Source organism: Bufo gargarizans, chromosome 8 (assembly GCF_014858855.1).
Source record: "Bufo gargarizans isolate SCDJY-AF-19 chromosome 8, ASM1485885v1, whole genome shotgun sequence".
In the NCBI taxonomy this organism is placed as follows: Eukaryota; Metazoa; Chordata; class Amphibia; order Anura; family Bufonidae; genus Bufo; species Bufo gargarizans.
Genome location: NC_058087.1, coordinates 48247037 through 48264683, shown reverse-complemented (window position 1 = coordinate 48264683; position 17647 = coordinate 48247037). Strand labels below are relative to the sequence as shown.

General features: G+C 47.1%; 1 protein-coding gene across 4 annotated transcripts in view; it reads right to left on the bottom strand.

Moving 5' to 3' along the window:
- DIP2A (disco interacting protein 2 homolog A) overlaps positions 1–17386 on the bottom strand; it is a 105132-nt gene extending 87746 nt beyond the window's left edge. For all 4 annotated transcript variants that reach the window (XM_044304914.1, XM_044304915.1, XM_044304916.1 and 1 more), the window contains exon 1: positions 17059–17386. In XM_044304914.1, the coding sequence (XP_044160849.1) occupies positions 17059–17149 (91 nt within the window). In that variant the 5' untranslated portion in view covers positions 17150–17386. The remainder of the gene's footprint in view (positions 1–17058) is intronic.
- Between the last annotated feature and the right edge of the window lie 261 nt (positions 17387–17647).

The following is a 17647-nucleotide window of genomic DNA, read 5'->3' as shown; positions in this document are numbered from 1 at the left end:
TTTTCATTTTCTTTCTCAACACAAACCTGAAAATAGGTTTTTCCTATGAAAAAAAAATATATATATTCTAAATTTTTCAAACTAGCACCTGGAACCGAATACGTTTGCAATTGCATGTAATGAAATATCTAGTATAGCCTCTGATTTATTTCATAAAATGTATCGGTACAGCGCCACCTGCTGTTTGTTCCTTTCCTTAGTTCTCTGCCCACCTCTGTAACAATATTGAGGTGGCTGAACATGTTCAGTTCCAACAGTCACCAGCCATATTTACTAGGGATCGACTGATTATCGGTTTTACCGATATTATCAGCCGATATTCAGGATTTTGAAAGTTATCGGCATCTATTTTGCCGATATTCCGATAACGAATCGGGAACACCGATCACGCTGCTGACAGCGCTCTCCATGTTCCCTCAGCAGCACAGGGGAGAAGGAAGCAGTGTCTCCCCCCCGTGCCTCTGCCACCAATGAGAGGAGGAAGGACAAATGGAGGGGAGGGGCTTTGGCCACTGCACCACCAATGAGGATAACTCTCTCAATAATTCATATACAGGAGGCGGGAGCTGGCTGCAGAATCACATAGCCGGCTCCCGACCTCTATGACAAGAAGCTGCGATCTGCGGTAGTTACCCGCTCAGGTGCCACACGAGGGGTTAACTGCCGCGGATCGCAGCTACCGCTCATAGAGGTCGGGAGCCGGCTATGTGATTCCGCAGCCAGCTCCCGCCTCCTGTATATGAATTAGTGAGAGAGTTATCTTCATTGGTGGCGCAGTTAGCCCCCCCCCCCCCCCCAGTATTAATCATTGGTGGCAGTGGCCACAGGATCCCCTCTCCTCCTCAGTGGCAGTTCTCATCGGACCCCCAGCAGTGTAAGCCTGTGGCTCCGATCGGTTACCATGGCAGCCAGGACGCTACTGAAGCCCTGGCTGCCATAGTCAGCTTCCTGCTGCTGTGTGCACTATGCACAGGGCAGCAGGGAGAGTGTGAAGTACTATTTACCCTGATAGAGCTCTATTAGGGTGAATAGGACAAGGGTTCTAGTCCCTAAGGGGGCTAAAAGTTAGTAAAAAAAAAAAAATATATATATAATAGTTTTTTTTTTATTAAGTATAAATGAAAAATAAAGATTTACAAAAAAAAACCTACACGTTAACATTCTTTTTCAGCAGATTTGTGTAGGATTATTATTATTTTTTTAAATAAAAATTCACAGAATATCTGTATAAATTATCGGCCTGAAAGTTCACAGATTATCGGTATCGGTCGATATCTAATATTTACTGTTACAAACTGACAGTTACAAGAAGAGAGTTACCATAGAAAGGACACACCTCCTAGAATAGGGCATGCCCTTGAGCGGTCGGCCAGAAGAAAATATAGCATAGGATTTGCGGCAATGAATGGGGAGATCTCTTGATCCATGTGTGGTACAGGGCTGGGTGTAGCTTTGTTAGAAAAATCGTCCTGTACTATATGGTTTCCGATTTACATTTTTTACATTAATTATGGGATAACCCAATTAAAGGGGTTGTCCGGGTTCAGAGCTGAACCCGGACATACCCTTATTTTCACCCAGGCGGGCCCCCTGAGGCTAGCATCGGAGCATCAGCATCTCATGCTCCGATGCTCTCCTTTGCCCTGCGCTAAATCATGCAGGGCACGGGCTCTTTTGTTGAACATAACACACTGCCGGGCGGAAACTTCCGCCTGGCAGGGTGTTCGGTGACGTCACCGGCTCTGATGGGCGAGCTTTAGCGCTGCCCTAGCCCTTATACTGTCTAGGGCAGCGCTAAATCCCGCCCATCAGCGACGGTGACATTACTGGGCTTCCTGGCAGCCCCACGGAGAGCCCCGGTACATCACCGGATCTTCAGAAAATTGCCTTTGCCCTACGCGATTTAGCCCAGGGCAAAGGAGAGCATCGTAGCATGAACTGCTCTGATGCTCAAAAGTCAGGGGGGCTGCCGGGGTGAAAATGGAGGTATGCCCGGGTTCAGCTCTGAACCCAGACAACGCCTTTAAGGAGGAGACCGGTCAGGTGATTGAGGTTTCCTTGCCGGACATTTCTAATAAAGAGTTTCGGTCAGCTCCCCATTTTTAAGAAATACTCCTATTTCTCAATCCTACCAATTCTTGAGCATCTTCTTTAGCACTCTCTTTTGTGTTGTACCCCTAATTTCTCCACTTAATTTATAAATACATTGACAATTGGGTGTTGGGGATGGGTCCCTACACTGATCCTGTCCAATCAATGCTGCCAGCATCAGGCTGCGCAGGAACATACCCTTTTGACAGAAAGGGAACAGTAAGGCCCCTTTCAGACGAGTGAGTGTCACGCTCCCGTCCTGAACATCCACAACTGCTGGGAACGTATAGCATTATATTAATTTATGATGCTATGTAACCCTTGGAGGTCTGGAATGCACTGGAAAACACTGACATAACGTTGTCCATGTTATCCAATACATTCCAGAACTGTAAGGGCTCATGCACACAACCGTTGTTTTGCGGTCCGTTTTTCACGGATCTGTTGTTCCATATCTGAGGTTTTTTTTTTCTCTGATTTAAGTCCTCTTCCATTCCATTATTCCACAAAACATATCCGTATGTGATCCGTTTTTTGCGGATCGGAAAAGCAAACAGTAACTTAATAAATCACCAAATAAATGAGCAATAAGGGCTGGGCATAGTATTTCTACAGTATGGATCCGCAAAATACGGATGACATACGGATGTGTTATGTATTTTTTGCAGGCCCATTGACTTGAATGGGGCCACGGACTGTGATTTGCAGACAATAATAGAACATGCACTACTTTTTTGCGGAAACGGAATGCACACGGAGTACCTTCCATTGTTTTTGTGGGCCCATTTAAGTCAATGGTTCCGCATACGGTCCGCCCAAAAAAACGGAACGGAAGCGGAAAGAAAATACGTTTGTGTGCATGAGCCCCTAGGGTTACATAGCATCATAAGGCCTCATGCACACAAACGTTTTTTTTCCCCGTTTACGTTCTGTTTTTTGCATTCCGTATATACGGAACCATTCATTTCAATGGGTCCGGAAAAAAAAAAAAAAAAAGGTACTCCGTATGCCTTCAGTTTCCGTATTTCCGTTCAAATATAGATCATGTCCTATTATTGTCCGCATAATGGACAAGGATAGTACTGTTCTATCAGGGGCCAGCTGTTCAGTTCCGCAAAAAACAAAATGCACACAGACGTCATCTGTATTTTTTGCGGATCCGTTTTTTGCGGAACACAAAATACATACGGTCGTGTGCACGAGGCCTAAAGCTAGTGTCACACTAGCAGCAGGGGAGTCTGGCAGGCTGTTCTGGTGGGTGAACAGCCTGTCGGATCCGTCCTACTGCTAGTTCACGTGTGCCCCTGGACTGCCGCTCCGTCCACTCCCCATTGACTCTAATGGGGGCGGAGTTCCGGCATCAGCATGGCAGCGCACGCCGAACTCCGCCCATCAGCATGGCAGCGCACGCCGAGAGGCGGCCGGACTAAAAGTACTGCATACTAGACGCGTTCATACTCGCAAACATGGGACCCTTGGCTGCAATTCAGAGGCTCTCCTTGATTTCACACTTGGCTAGATACTGGTTGTTGTATCTGGTGAAGTTCAGGTTTCTTTTCTTCACATACCCTCTCCCCCCCCCCCCCCCCTTCTGTATCTCCCTACCCCCTGTTTTCCAGCCCTTGTCTTGGTCTTATTTGTTCAGATTCGTCACACTTATTTGCATACTTATGATAGTCATGTTTCCTTTATAATTGGGCACAGGCTATATTGCCCTTTTCCTCACTTGTTATGTGACTTTGTAACTCATTGTCATTTTTGCTTCAATAAATATGATTGAACCATAAAAGTACTGCATACTTTTAGTCCAGCTGCCTCTCGGCAAGCGCTGCTGACGCCGGAATTCCGCCCCCTGCCCCCATTACAGTCAATGGGGACGGAGCGGCAGTCCGGGGGCACACCTGAACTAGCGGCAGGACGGATCCGACAGGCTGTTCACCCGCCGGAACAGACTGCCAGAGTCCCCTGCCGCTAATGTGAAAGTACCCTAACACCCACTTCTCAATTTATTTATACATTTCTAGGAGGAATAAGAGGAATTACGTAATGCAGAGTCCAAAGAATAAAAGGATCCAGATTTATTTGATGGTGTATGCAATTACCGTATTCACTAAAACAAACATGTCAGGAATGGTGACAGGTTCCCTTTAAAGAACTGGCCATGCACCAACTCCGTAACACACTTTCGGTTTTCTCTCCGGGTAGCACTGGCACACAGGAACGCCACAGTGTACACAATGCACTTTGTAGTAAAGCAGACAAAACAACACAGGACAGGAGTCAATGACACATTCCCTTTAAGTCGATACCTGAGAATAAAAGCAGTTTCCTGAATAGAGGGTAGTAGATGCATTCAGGCACAAATTAGGTCTGATCCACGGCTCAGCGTGTCGGCGCAGGTGCCAGCAGAGCGGCGTGGGTGCTTAAATACAGGCTGGGAAATAAAAACCTAAATTACAGTTAATGAAGTGGGTCATTCACCTGACAGCAGCAAATAAAAGAGTGCGAGTCGGCACATATTACACAGCGTCACACGCTGCTCGCGGTCAGCCTTTCCTCTGCTATAAGGGATGTACCGTCTTATACATCGCGTGTAATAAGGATATACAGTGAACAGTAAGTGGAAGACTTATCAGTGTCGCTCCCCAGGGGCGTAACTACCATAGTGGCGAACCATGCGACTGCTATGGGGCCCAGGACAAGAGGGGGCCCGGTCTTAGTTGGGATCATCCACTCTTCTAATGGAGGTAAAAACTCGGTCAGGACTCCACCCTCTAAAGCAGAGATCAGCAACCTTCGGCACTCCAGCAGTGAATGGAGCATTCTGGGAGATGGAGTTTCAGAACATCTGGAGTGCTGGAGGTTGCTGATCCCTGCTCTAAAGGAACAATTTTTAGCAATTAAAGCAGTGGAAAAAAAGTCCCAAGGGTTATTGAAAGGGGTTTAGGCGGTAACCCGTCTGTCCGACAGGGAGGGGGCCTGGTTTGATCCCTTACTTCTCTATGTACGCCACTGTCCTTCTCTATTCCTTACTTACCAAGGAACCATGGTTTCCAAAATCACATGGGAGATATGCTGCACTCACTACTGCGGTAATGGTTGTCATACCATTTTGTGCCACAGTTTGAAATGCTCCTGCTTAAAGGCTACGTACACTTTCGGAGGTAATATACCTACCCCACTCCCCGCACCGCTCCTGGTCCCTGCACCACCGCTGCTGCTTCTCCCGGTACACGGATGAAAACATCCGGTGTTGGGGGGGCAGCCGATGGCAGGCGGGGACGAGCCTCCCTAGCATCGTGGGTTGGCCCGGCACATGTGGGGGGCGTTTTCTTGAAATTAGATAACCCCTTTAACTGTTTTTCGAACTGTGTGACTGGTACTTTCACTTTGTGCTTTGTAATAACCCTTATCTCTAAATTGCTAAGAGGTCAAACACTTATGTGTTATCCAATCAGTACTGCCAGTGTCAGACTGTGCAGGGACACCCCCCTCCCCCCCAAAAATAAATAAATAAATAAATAATAATAAATAAAGAATTGGACCTGTTTTGAAAACTGCCAGAGCAAATTTATTCATAACTTCTAGCAGAAATAATAAAGGAATGGCATCAGAGTCATAAGAACAGACGCTCCAGAATTGTTATTACAAGGAGAATGAAAGTAGTTACTAAACCAAACATGTCAGGAGAGGCGACTTTAAAGGGGTTATCCGGGAATTACTATTGATGACCTATCCTCTGGGTAGGTCATCAATATTAGATTGGCAGGGCCCAGATCCCAGAACGCCCGACAATCTGCTGTTAGAGGAGGCCGGGCACTCCGTGGGCGCTGCTACTTCTTTGTAGGTCATCACATGAGTTGCAACTCTGCTCCACTCAAGTCAATGGGGCTGGGTTGCAATACCAAGCATAGCTACTAGGGGTGCACCGAAATTTCGGCGGCCGAAAATATCGGCCGAGAATGCACCTAATCTGTTTCTGCCGATATTTTTACATATCGGCCGGAAATAGCGGGGAGGGACTGGGAGGAGGAGCTGGGGGCCGGTGCGTTCACTGTGCTCCGGCCCCCAGCTCCAGTAGTTATAAAATGTTGTACAATTAATAAGCATTCTATTCATGAGGCCCCCTCTGCAGTATTACATTCAATACAGCCACATCCTACTCACAGGGCTGTGCTGGCCGGCCGGGCAGACGAGCGGCAGCGTCACGACTGACGTCACATGCCTGCGCCGCCTCCTTCATTCAGAAAGTAGGCCGGGCACATGACGTCAGTCGTGACGCTGCCGCTCCTCTGCCCGGCCGGCCAGCATTAAGATGACAGCCCTGTGAGTATGATGTGGCTGTATTGAATGTAATACTGCAGAGGGGGGCCAAATGAATAGAATGCTTATTAATTGTACAACATTTTATAACTACTGGAGCTGGGGGCCGGAGCACAGTGAACGCACCGGCCCCCAGCTCCTCCTCCCAGTCCCTCCCCGCTATTTTCTATTAATCTATTAATTGTACAATGGGGGCTGTGGATGGCACTGTTATGAGGTGGGGGGGTCTGTGGATGGCACTGTTATGGGGTGGGTGGGGGTCTGTGGATGGCACTGTTATGAGGTGGGTGGGGGTCTGTGGATGGCACTGTTATGAGGTGGGTGGGGGTCTGTGGATGGCACTGTTATGAGGTGGGTGGGGGTCTGTGGATGGCACTGTTATGAGGTGGGTGGGGGTCTGTGGATGGCACTGTTATGAGGTGGGTGGGGGTCAGTGGATGGCACTGTTATGAGGTGGGGGGGGGTCTGTGGATGGCACTGTTATGAGGTGGGGGGGGGTCTGTGGATGGCACTGTTATGAGGTGGGGGGGTCTGTGGATGGCACTGTTATGAGGTGGGGGGGTCTGTGGATGGCACTGTTATGGGGTGGGGGGTCTTTTAAAAGTATTTGGGCAAAAAGGCAGTTTCGGTTTCGGTCAAGGGGTATCCTGAATTTTCGGTTTCGGTTTCGGACCAGAATTTTCATTTCGGTGCACCCCTAATAGCCACTATACAATGTATGGCGCTGTGCTCGGAAAGCTGCCAGGAGTCAGCAGCGCTCACCAGAGCTCCAGTGACTGAAGCGGCTCCCTGAAAAAGCCAAACAGCCAACCCTCGTCAATGTGATATCTTTACCTTAAAAAACTCTTTAAAACTTCGGGACTGCAACATATTCTAGACAAAAGTATTCCAAAAAGCAAACCAATTTTGTCCGATGTTTGGTCATTATGGGCATAATGATGCAAAGCCAGGTTGGAAGGTTTTTCAAGCATATACGTCCACTGTCTAACTGTAACTGTATGGTGATGTCTTGCTTTATTTACAGCAGATGTCAGGAAGAAGAAGGGTTTGACATGTTGGATTTCAACATGCCCAATTCTTTTGCTCTCAAAGGACACAGACTGACTGTATGATGAGCTTTGAAGCAGAGTGTGGACATTACATATTACACCAAATCATCAATTTTCCATTTCCCACGTCAAACGCCAAGGAAGTGTCATTATGAAACCAAAAAAAGAAGACCAAGATCCTACTTCAAAAACACCAAACATACGGCACACTGTCTGTAATAAGAGTCCTGACATCCAACCTGTGGACAGAAGTGGCCCTCAACAACCTCTAGACATTTCCCCCAGCCATTACCTTTCGTTGGGACACCGTCCTCTGAAGGTCCATGTTTCTCTGGTCTGCACTGGAGGTCGACTAGGAGCCTCCTGGGCTCCACCACTGACATCACCGCTCTCAGTAAAGTCACTAACAATTACTCTGACAAATGTTCTTAAACATGAGAAAGTTAGGGGAGGGAGGATTTAGAGACCCATGAACCCACACTGCTCGTCAGCCGCCCATGCACACAATGGGAAACATTTATGACTTCTGCAGGAGGAAATAAATATATAAATCAGTGTCACGTCACCAGATGTTTGCCTCCATTGTTTAAGCGGTGTAAGAAAAATTACACATGCTAATTGACTGCCATGGACTACGCTACCCCTTTTCATAAATATCCCCTATTATCCGTTATTGGAGTGGGCGATGTAATGATTTCCTTCCTGATCTTATTGTGTGAAGGACGGCGGCAACAAAGAGCTTCATTTTTGTTCAGTGATGGTCTGAAACCACTGGCCTGTACAGCAGACGGGGCAATGAACTTTACATGGGTTAAGCATATGATGAACCCACTGGAGGTAGACCTAGGGACAACACAGTGGGGCAGATTTACTAAAACCAGCCCACCAGAATTCTGGCTCTGGATTCAAACATTGAGAGGAAACCTGCTGGTTTTCGTGCCGGCTTTTATCCCTTGCATTGCATAGGTTGGCAGCTTCAGAAAAAGCTTACAGCATACTACTGACCAGTTGTAACGTGCAACATGAGTCCATTTATACTGCCCGATTTTCCTGTAGCACGTGGATGAGATTTCTCAAAATTCTGGAACAGTGCAACACGTATGGCAAATCCGCCATGTTTACGCCACATGTGGACATACCCTTAGGCTACTCTCACATGAGCGTATTCAGTCTGGGAAACATGCTCCGCATGGGAACCGTATTTCCCGGACTGAACGCTTCTCCTAGGAAGTGAACTTACAAGCCTCAAAATGCTTTAGGATGCTGTGCATTCCAGTCTCACCGCAGGTCTCCTGAACTGGACTTGCATAATGCGGCGACTACAGTTCAGTGGACCGACGGTGCAATGGGAATTCACAGCATCATGAGGTATTAGGACGTTGCTGTGAGTTCACCTCAGAACAGCAGTGTTCAGTCTGGGACATACAGCGCCTACACGGAGCCGAATACGTTCATGTGCTGCAGAACATGAAGCTGGAGACAACAGTCGTAGGCAGTCACCAGAGGCATGTCCTACGTGGACATATGGACTGTACTGCATTTCATAAAACTGTCCAAGTGTTGCGGCAGCAACACGGGCGATGTTTAATATGGTAGTCTGAATCTGGCCAAAGGAGAGAAAAAACGTTGACACTGTTTTTTGGCGCTGATTTTGGAGCATTTCTACCTCAAAATCAGCTTAAAAAATGCCTCAAAAACAGCCTCCTGTTCATTTCATTGGGAAGTAGCGTGGCCTATTTTGGGGGAGAATCCGTGTTGAATGTCCCACTGAAACAAATGGGAAGCATCAAAAACGGCTCTATGTAAACCCATGTTTTTTTTTGCATTTTTCGTGCGTTTTTAAACACAGATCCGTGCCTAAAACCTTGAGCTGAAAATGCAGCTTTGTATTTGTATTGAAGCGGTTAAAAAAAATAAAAATAAAAATAAAAAATACAACGTGTGGATTCCGCGCAGATTTTTTCAGCGTGTTTTGAAAATCCATTGTGTAATCATTCCCTAAGTAAGGCTACTTTCACACTTGCGGCAGAATGATCCGGCAAGCAGTTCTGTCGCCGGAACTGCCTGCCGGATCCGTCAAAACGTATGCCAACTGATGGCATTTGTAAGACTGATCAGGATCCTGATCTGTCTTACAAATGCATTGAAATGCTGGATCCGTCTTTTCGGTGTCATCCGGAAAAACGGATCCGGCATTTATGTTTTTCACATGTTTTTCAGTCTGCGCGGACGGATCCAGCATTCCGGCATTTTGTATGCCGGATCTGGCACCAATACATTCCTATGGGAAATAAAAATGCCGGGTCCGGCATTCAGGCAAGTCTTCATTTTTTTGGGCTGGAGATAAAACCGTAGCATGCTGCGTTATTATTGCCGTCCTGCACAGTCAAAAAGACTGAACTGAAGACATCCTGAACGGATTGCTCTCCATTCAGAATGCATGGGGATAAAACTGATCAGTTATTTTCCGGTATAAAGCCCCTAGGACGGAACTCAATGCCGGAAAAGAAAAACGCAAGTGTGAAAGTACCCTGAAGGCCTCTTTTACACGGGCGTCATGTTTTTTTCCCGGATAAGAGGCGGGTGCGTTGCGGGAAAATGCGCGATTTTTCCGCGCGAGTGCAAAACATTGTCATGCGTTTTGCACTCGCGTGAGAAAAATCGCGCATGTTTGGTACCCAAACCCGAACTTCTTCACAGAAGTTCGGGCTTGGGATTGATGTTCTGAAGATTGTATTATTTTCCCTTATAACATGGTTATAAGGGAAAATAATAGCATTCTGACTACAGAATGCATAGTATAATAGTGCTGGAAGGGTTAAAAAAATAAAAAAGTTGACGTCAGATCACATGCTCCAATCACATGGTCCATCACCGTGGTGATGGAGCATGTGATCTGACGTCACCACAGGTCCTTTAGCCCGAGCCCACAGCTAGCAAAGAACAGACCGGGAACTACGCGAACAAGAGGAGAAGGTGAGTTAACTTTTTTATTTTTTTTAACCCTTCCAGCACTATTATACTCTGCATTCTGTAGTCAGAATGCTATTATTTTCCCTTATAACCATGTTATAAGGGAAAATAATACAGTGAATAGACTGTCCTCTCAGCAACCATGCGTGAAAATCGCACAGCATCCGCACTTGCTTGCGGATGCTTGCGATTTTCACGCAACCCCATTCACTTCTATGGGGCCTGCGTTGCGTGGATTATCGCACCGCAACGCACAAAGAGGAGCATGCTGCGATTTTCACGCAACGCATAAGTGATGCGTGAAAATCACCGCTCATATGAACAGCCCCATAGTAATGAATGGGTCAGGATTCAGTGCGGGTGCAATGCGTTCAACTCACGCATCGCACCCGCGCGGAATACTCGCTCGTGTGAAAGGGGCCTAAGGGTATGTTCACACGACTGATTTTCTGCGCTGGTGCAGGAGAATCAGTGCAGATTCCGGGCATGTTGCTTCCCATTGAAATGAATGGGAGGCTTTTTTAGAGGTGTTTTTTTGGCACGAAAAGAGTGGGAAAAACAGCATCAAAAAACTCTGCGGAACTAAGGCAAAAGTGCAGAATTTTCATTTATTTCATTTTAACTACGGTACTTTCTGCAAGACTGCTACGTAGTCCTCCCCAAGCAGAGCGCTGCCTTCTTCTATATCTTCCACCCCGTGGTAGGCGGCTCAGGCTTCCTGCATTGTATCGCAGTTGATAGATTAACTTTCACTACAAGATTCCCGTAGAAATGAAAGGAGGCCCACATACCACGAAGAACACAAGCTTTAGCATACGTGGCGTCACCACATACGAGCTCTGGCATTCACCTCCAGCAGGAGAATGTGGTCTGGTCAGAGCACCAGATTTCCATAGAATGAGACCATTACTTCATGCAGCCCGGTATGACAGTATGACTACGACATAATTCATCCGCATCTGAGCAGACATTTTCCGACTTTTTTACTGTATAGATAAAAACCTATTTGGGGAAATTTAAGAAACTGTCTAAAATTTCCCTTTATTTTCAGTTGAGACAAGACGATGCCTTTAGGCCGAATGCACATGGCCGTGAGCGGTCCGTGGTATCCCAGCCTGGCATCCTGCTGACAGCAGGAGCGCACGGCATCATTGGTTTCTATGACGCCGTGCGCTTCATGTCGCCGCTGCACTACAGTAATACACTGGTATAGCTCATACGAGTATTACTGTAGTGCAGCGGCGGCATGAAGCGCACGGCGTCATAGCAACCAATGACGTTGTGCCATCCTGCTGTCAGGATGCCAGGCCGGGAAACCACGGACCGCTCACGTCTGTGTTCCACGGCCGTGTGCATTCGGCCTTAAAGGGATTAGCCAGGAAAATATATTTATAACATCCTCAGGATAGGTCATCAGTATCAGATCTGATCACCCGGGACCCCCGCCGATCAGCTGTTAGCAGAGGCCTTCAGCACCGCATCCTCTTCCTAAGCATAAAAAAAATCTGGGGCAGCAGGTAAAAACAAGTATATACTGGAAAAGTAGAACTAGGTCATATCATTTTTATATTAAAAGGGGCTGTACAATGCAAAAAAAATTATAATCTATCCTCAGGATAGGTCATGAATATCATATAGGTGGGGGTCCGACACCCGGCACCCCCCGCCGATCAGCTGTTAGAAGAGGTAGCGGCGCTCGTGCCGCTTCAAGATGATCCGTGCGCCATCTCCTTGAAGCAGCGGCACAATGTAATTATAATTGCTCGTCCAATTCACTTGAATGGGACATGCAATTGTAATTACACTGCGTTGCTTCAACGGGTGAGACGGCGCACATTTAATTTTGAAGAGGAAGCGGCAGTCACACAAACCGCTACCAATTCTAAAAGCTGATTGGCGGGGGATGCTGTTAGTCGGACCGCCACTGATCTGTCTTCAATATCATTGCACAAACCCTTTAAAGTATACACATTTTAGAAGCTTGCTCTGAAATTTTATACACGTGTTATGCCTTAGACAATTTTTTTTTTTTAGCAAAACTGTACTGGACAGTCTATACACCTTCTCGAGAGACAGGACCTTCGCACTTTCCAACATTCATTTCCCTACAAAACATTCCCCACCCCTCCAAAAAATGCACTCCACATTTCCTTAAGTCATGCAAACTAAACCACACATACAATAGTTGTAATATGTAGGTCCCCGGTGACACACTTCTTCCACTCAGGCGAGGTTCTGGCTCTCCTTAAAGAGATCCGCTGCGTATGGAGACAATGGCAATGCTCTATGGGAAAATAATATGCAAAGAGGTATCATCCAGGGAAAGAGAACCTGGAAGATATCTAAGAAGAGCCAGTACCCCCTGAGCTGCATCCAAGAGATCACACTCAGCCAGCCGGAGTCCTACTCCGTACTGATGAGGGCCAAGTACCCGAAACAGCCGTCTGCGGATGGATATCTGGCCTGGCCATCTTCCATTGTCATGTCCCAAGGCTTGTTAAAAAGTCAGCCATTTCCAGAAGGTGGCGCTAGTGAGATGGTTCTCTTTCCCTTTCCACACTTATTCCACATTAAATATACAATATAAACCATGAAAAACTCATGCACACAAACGTATTATTATTTTTTTCCGTGTCTGTTCAGTTTTTTTTGGCACTGGTATGCGGAACCATTCACTTCAACAGGACTGCAAAAAACGGAAATTACTCCATGTGCGTTCTGTGTACACGTGGCCATTCCGCCAAAAATAGAACATGTCTTATTATTGTCCGCATTACGGACACGTATAGGACCGTTCTATTATGGGCCAGCTGTTCCGATCTGCAAAATGCACACGGCTAGTATCAGTGTTTTGCGGATTCGCAATTTGCTACCTGCAAAACACCTAATGTTTGTGTGCACGAGTCCTAAGTGTTTTTCAAAATAAAATAAAGAAAAATATTGTATATTAGTTGCACTGCGTCAACAGGAAATTCACTGATAAACCCGCCACAACGGCTCGTAGGGTTAGCTCTGCTGAGTGCAAGGATACAGATTAGTGATCTGCTGCTTCATTCTGGAGTACTTTGAGGCTGGGTTCACACTTGAGCGTTGCGCAAACGCGCGTTTTACGCGCGTTTTTGACGCGCATTTTTATGCGCGTTTTTGTAATAGTAAACGCGCGTTTGACGCGCGTTTGTGTGATTCACTACAGTGTCCTATGGCCACAAACGCCCCAAAAGTCGCTCATGTACTTTTTGGAGCGTCGGGCGTTTTACAGCGCGATCGTACGCGCTGTAAAACGCCCAAGTGTGAACCATTCCCATAGGGAATCATTGGTTTCTCCTTGTTGAGCGTTTTACAGCGCGTAGGAACGCGCTGTAAAACGCTCAGGTGTGAACCCAGCCTTAAGGCTTCATGCACACGACCAATGTTCCGGCCGTCTGCAGATGTGGACCCATTCACTTGAATGGGGTCCACGATCCATACCACAAAAAAGTAGTGCATGCACTACTTTTTTGGGGTATGGAGGCAAAGACAGAAAAGCGAAGGAAGCACCTCTGGATTGCGGACCCATTCAAGTGAATGGCCGCCAAGCATCCATCTTCTAGTGCAATCTTCACAGAGAAAAACCATAGTGGTGGAAAAGCTAAATTGACAAAAACAACACGACAAGAAAAGTTAACGAATGACAGCGTCATGTGCAAGAAAATGATCATTCAACAGATAGTGATCGGGAACTCCTTCATCAAATTGTCCTCAAAGAGAGAAGCCCACAGAGACTGCAGAGAGGTCACCCTCCCGATATACGGGATAAACCGCACTCTCTGCCTGCAGCCCCCAACTGCCAAGGCATCTACTGACAGATACTCTATTCGTCATATTGCGCCTTTCAGCAAGATATATGGACCCATTACAAATATGATAATGTTGCATAAGGCTACATGCACACGACCATATGTGTTTTGCGGTCTGCAAATCCGTATGCCATGCGTTTTTTCTTGCGGATCCATTGTAACAATGTCCTATTCTTGTCTGTTTTAGCCATGTTCTATTTTTTTTGCGGAGCTATAGAACGGACATACAGATGCGGTTAGCACACGATGTGCTGTCCGCATTTTTTGCGGACCCATTGAAATGAATAAAAAAAATGGAACGGACATGGAAACAAAGTACGCTTGTGTGCATGAGGCCTAAAAGGCATAGTAGTCCGCAGAAATCTTCTATTCCGCTTCCTTACTTTCCTATGTTCCTCGTGTATCCTTCTCGCCGCTGCAGCATTTTAAAGCCGTGCCAGACGTGAGCTTGTAATGATTTTATGAAATCCCTTTAAAAAATTGTTGGAATTTATAACCTGGTTAGAAGTTTTTAAAACCTATCCGTGAACATTTCCTAGGAGTGCTTCTTTAAGGCCTCATGCACACAACCGTTGTTCGGGTCCGCATCCGAGCCGCAGTTTTTGCGGCTCGGGTGTGGACCCATTCACTTCAATGGGGCCGCAAAAGATGCAGACAGCACTCCGTGTGCTGTCCGCGCCTGTTGCTCCGTTCGGAGGCCCCGCACAAAAAATATAGCATGTTCTATTCTTGTCCGTTTTGCGGACAAGAATAGGCATGTCTAAAATGGGGCGCCTGTTCCGTTCCGCAAATTGCGGAAGGCACACGGGCGGCTTCTGTTTTTTACGGAACCGCGGTTTGCCCCCACTACATCACATGGTTGTTTGACAACCGCATTTAGTTGGCGACAACACCGCAGACGAGGTACGGCAGGATTCTGCCCCTATAGTCGTAAGGGTGAGAGATTGTGCACATCTCTTTGCCCCTTCTAACTGACTAACAAACACATGCATCAGTGGAGTGGCGACTGTGTTTTTTGGTTCTTGTCTGTGAATAATCAAGTAGTGCATCACGCACACATCTAGTGTTAGGTTTTAATATTTATCACAATAAAGGTGAAGTATTAATTTACACCTGGGTCAAGAAAGGTTCTATTACCTGTTTAGGCATTTGTAAATAAACTTGTGAAATAACCTTACCCAGGTTAGGTCCTGAATATATATATCACTTCTGGTTTTGGCTCACAAGTAGGGTTGAGCGAACATGTGATTTCAAGTTCGGGTTATCCAAGAATTCCATTATGGATTCCGCTAACTTATGGTCCGTGGTAGCGGAATCCATAACGGAATTCTTAGATAACCCGAACCTTGTACGCCGGACTTGAAAAGACAAGTTCGTTCATCCCTACACACAATCACTGACCAATACTGACATGTGAACAGGGCTGTGTAGAGGACACAAGACTGAACGCCATCTAAAGCCTCTCACAGGTCAGGGAATGGTCCCAAGGTCCATGGTCTCCAAGGACAGTACACATATCCACTGACTTTACACATTCACACATCGGTGCTTTTCCACGGATCATGGGTCCACAGTGCAACCACGGGTGCATGCCCTGTTTTGTCTGTGAATACAGATCCCTCACGCACAATATAGTATCGGATTTCATTTACGTTTGGGCCGTGGTTTTCACGGTTCATATCTAGCAGATGCTCTGCAAACTAATTTGCAGCCTAACAGTGTACGTGGAATACGCACGACACACGGACCAAACCCGGATCCTTCACAGATAAACCACTGAGCATCTGGTCACGGATGTCATCATTGATGTGTGAATGAGACCTAAAAGTCTTCCCCCCCCCCCCCGACAAGAAGTCACTGGGAAAAGGAACAGACATTAGAAATGTTTACCATTAAAACCCATTTATGTCGCTCCTTTACCAGAACTCACATGAGGTTATTTTTAATATTAATATCCGAGAAATTCCCATGTTTCGACCAAGGAAATCGTCCCCTATAACACTGACGACTGAATCACATGGAGCCACATGTCACACACACGAGGAAAACCGAAAGTTTAGGTGTCAGGACTGGATGTCACATGTGAGCGCCAGGTGTCAGACAGGTGAGGGGTGTGGGCACTGTTGCCATATAGAACTATGGGCACTTTATGAATGGGCGCCACATTCTTTACGGTAAGAGCAGTGAGACTATTGAACTCTGCCTGAGGAGGTGGTGATGGTGAGTACAATAAAGGAATTCAAGAGGGGCCTGGATGTATTTCTGGAGAGTAATAATATTACAGGCTATAGCTACTAGAGAGGGGTCGCTGATCCAGGGTGTTATTCTGATTGTCTGATAGGATTCGGGAAGGAATTTTTTTATTCCCCTAAAGTGGGGAAAATTGGCTTCTACCTCACAGGGTTTTTTTTTTTTTGCCTTCCTCTGGATCAGCTTGCAGGATGAGAGGTCGAACTGGATGGACAGATGTCTTTTTTCGGCCTTATGTACTATGTTACTATGTTACATCCTAGCACGTCATTATTTAGTGCCCACTGTGATACCACCCGGTGGGTACAGAGAGGATGACAGGTCTTGCAGCCACTCTAATGGCATATGATGACACATGTCAGCTGTAACCTACGCCATGATGATCACTGGCACACTGGGCATAGCGGCATGATACATTATATCAAATATACCTTCCATCTACTACAAGTCCCAGCATGCCATGAAAGCAACAAAAAAAGAAAGAAAAGCCTGTGGGATGATGGACTTGTAGTCGTCGTCGCCTGCAGCCTCCCTACCTTCAGACAGCTCCAGCTCCAGCTCCGCCAGGCTCTCCCGTATCTCCACCGGCAGAGACTCCAGGAGCGCACATCCCCCTCTCTCCGCCATCCTAGTGCCAGTGTCATACAGCGGCTATCCTCCACGGTACATGCACCCTGCTGCGTCCACCGGCCAGGGCCTGTCCTCCGCCCTCACTGGCTCCTCTGTCAGGGCGGATCTCCCACCAGCGAGTGATCTCACTCCCAGCTCTCCAGCCTGGACTGCTCAAGCCTCTCCTCTCTCTTCCTCCGCTCCCATCCCCATAGGATAGGACCGGCCTGGCGGACGGGAACGCGCTTGGGAGCGGTCCGGGTACGCGCACAGAAAAAAAAAAAGGGGGCGTGACTGTTATGGAAGCTGAGAATCTGCCTAGTAACTGCAAGGGGCGGGGCGGGGCGTAGTTTACGTCAGCGGAGCTCATTCAGAACTGTCCTTAGACACGCCCACTGTGCGCGTTCTCGTCTACAACGCGGCTTCCGGGTTACAGCCCAGCCGCATCCTCATTGGTGATAACGTAAGTCGCCAAGATCTAATTGGTTGAGCAAAGGCACGCCCCCCCACACGTGC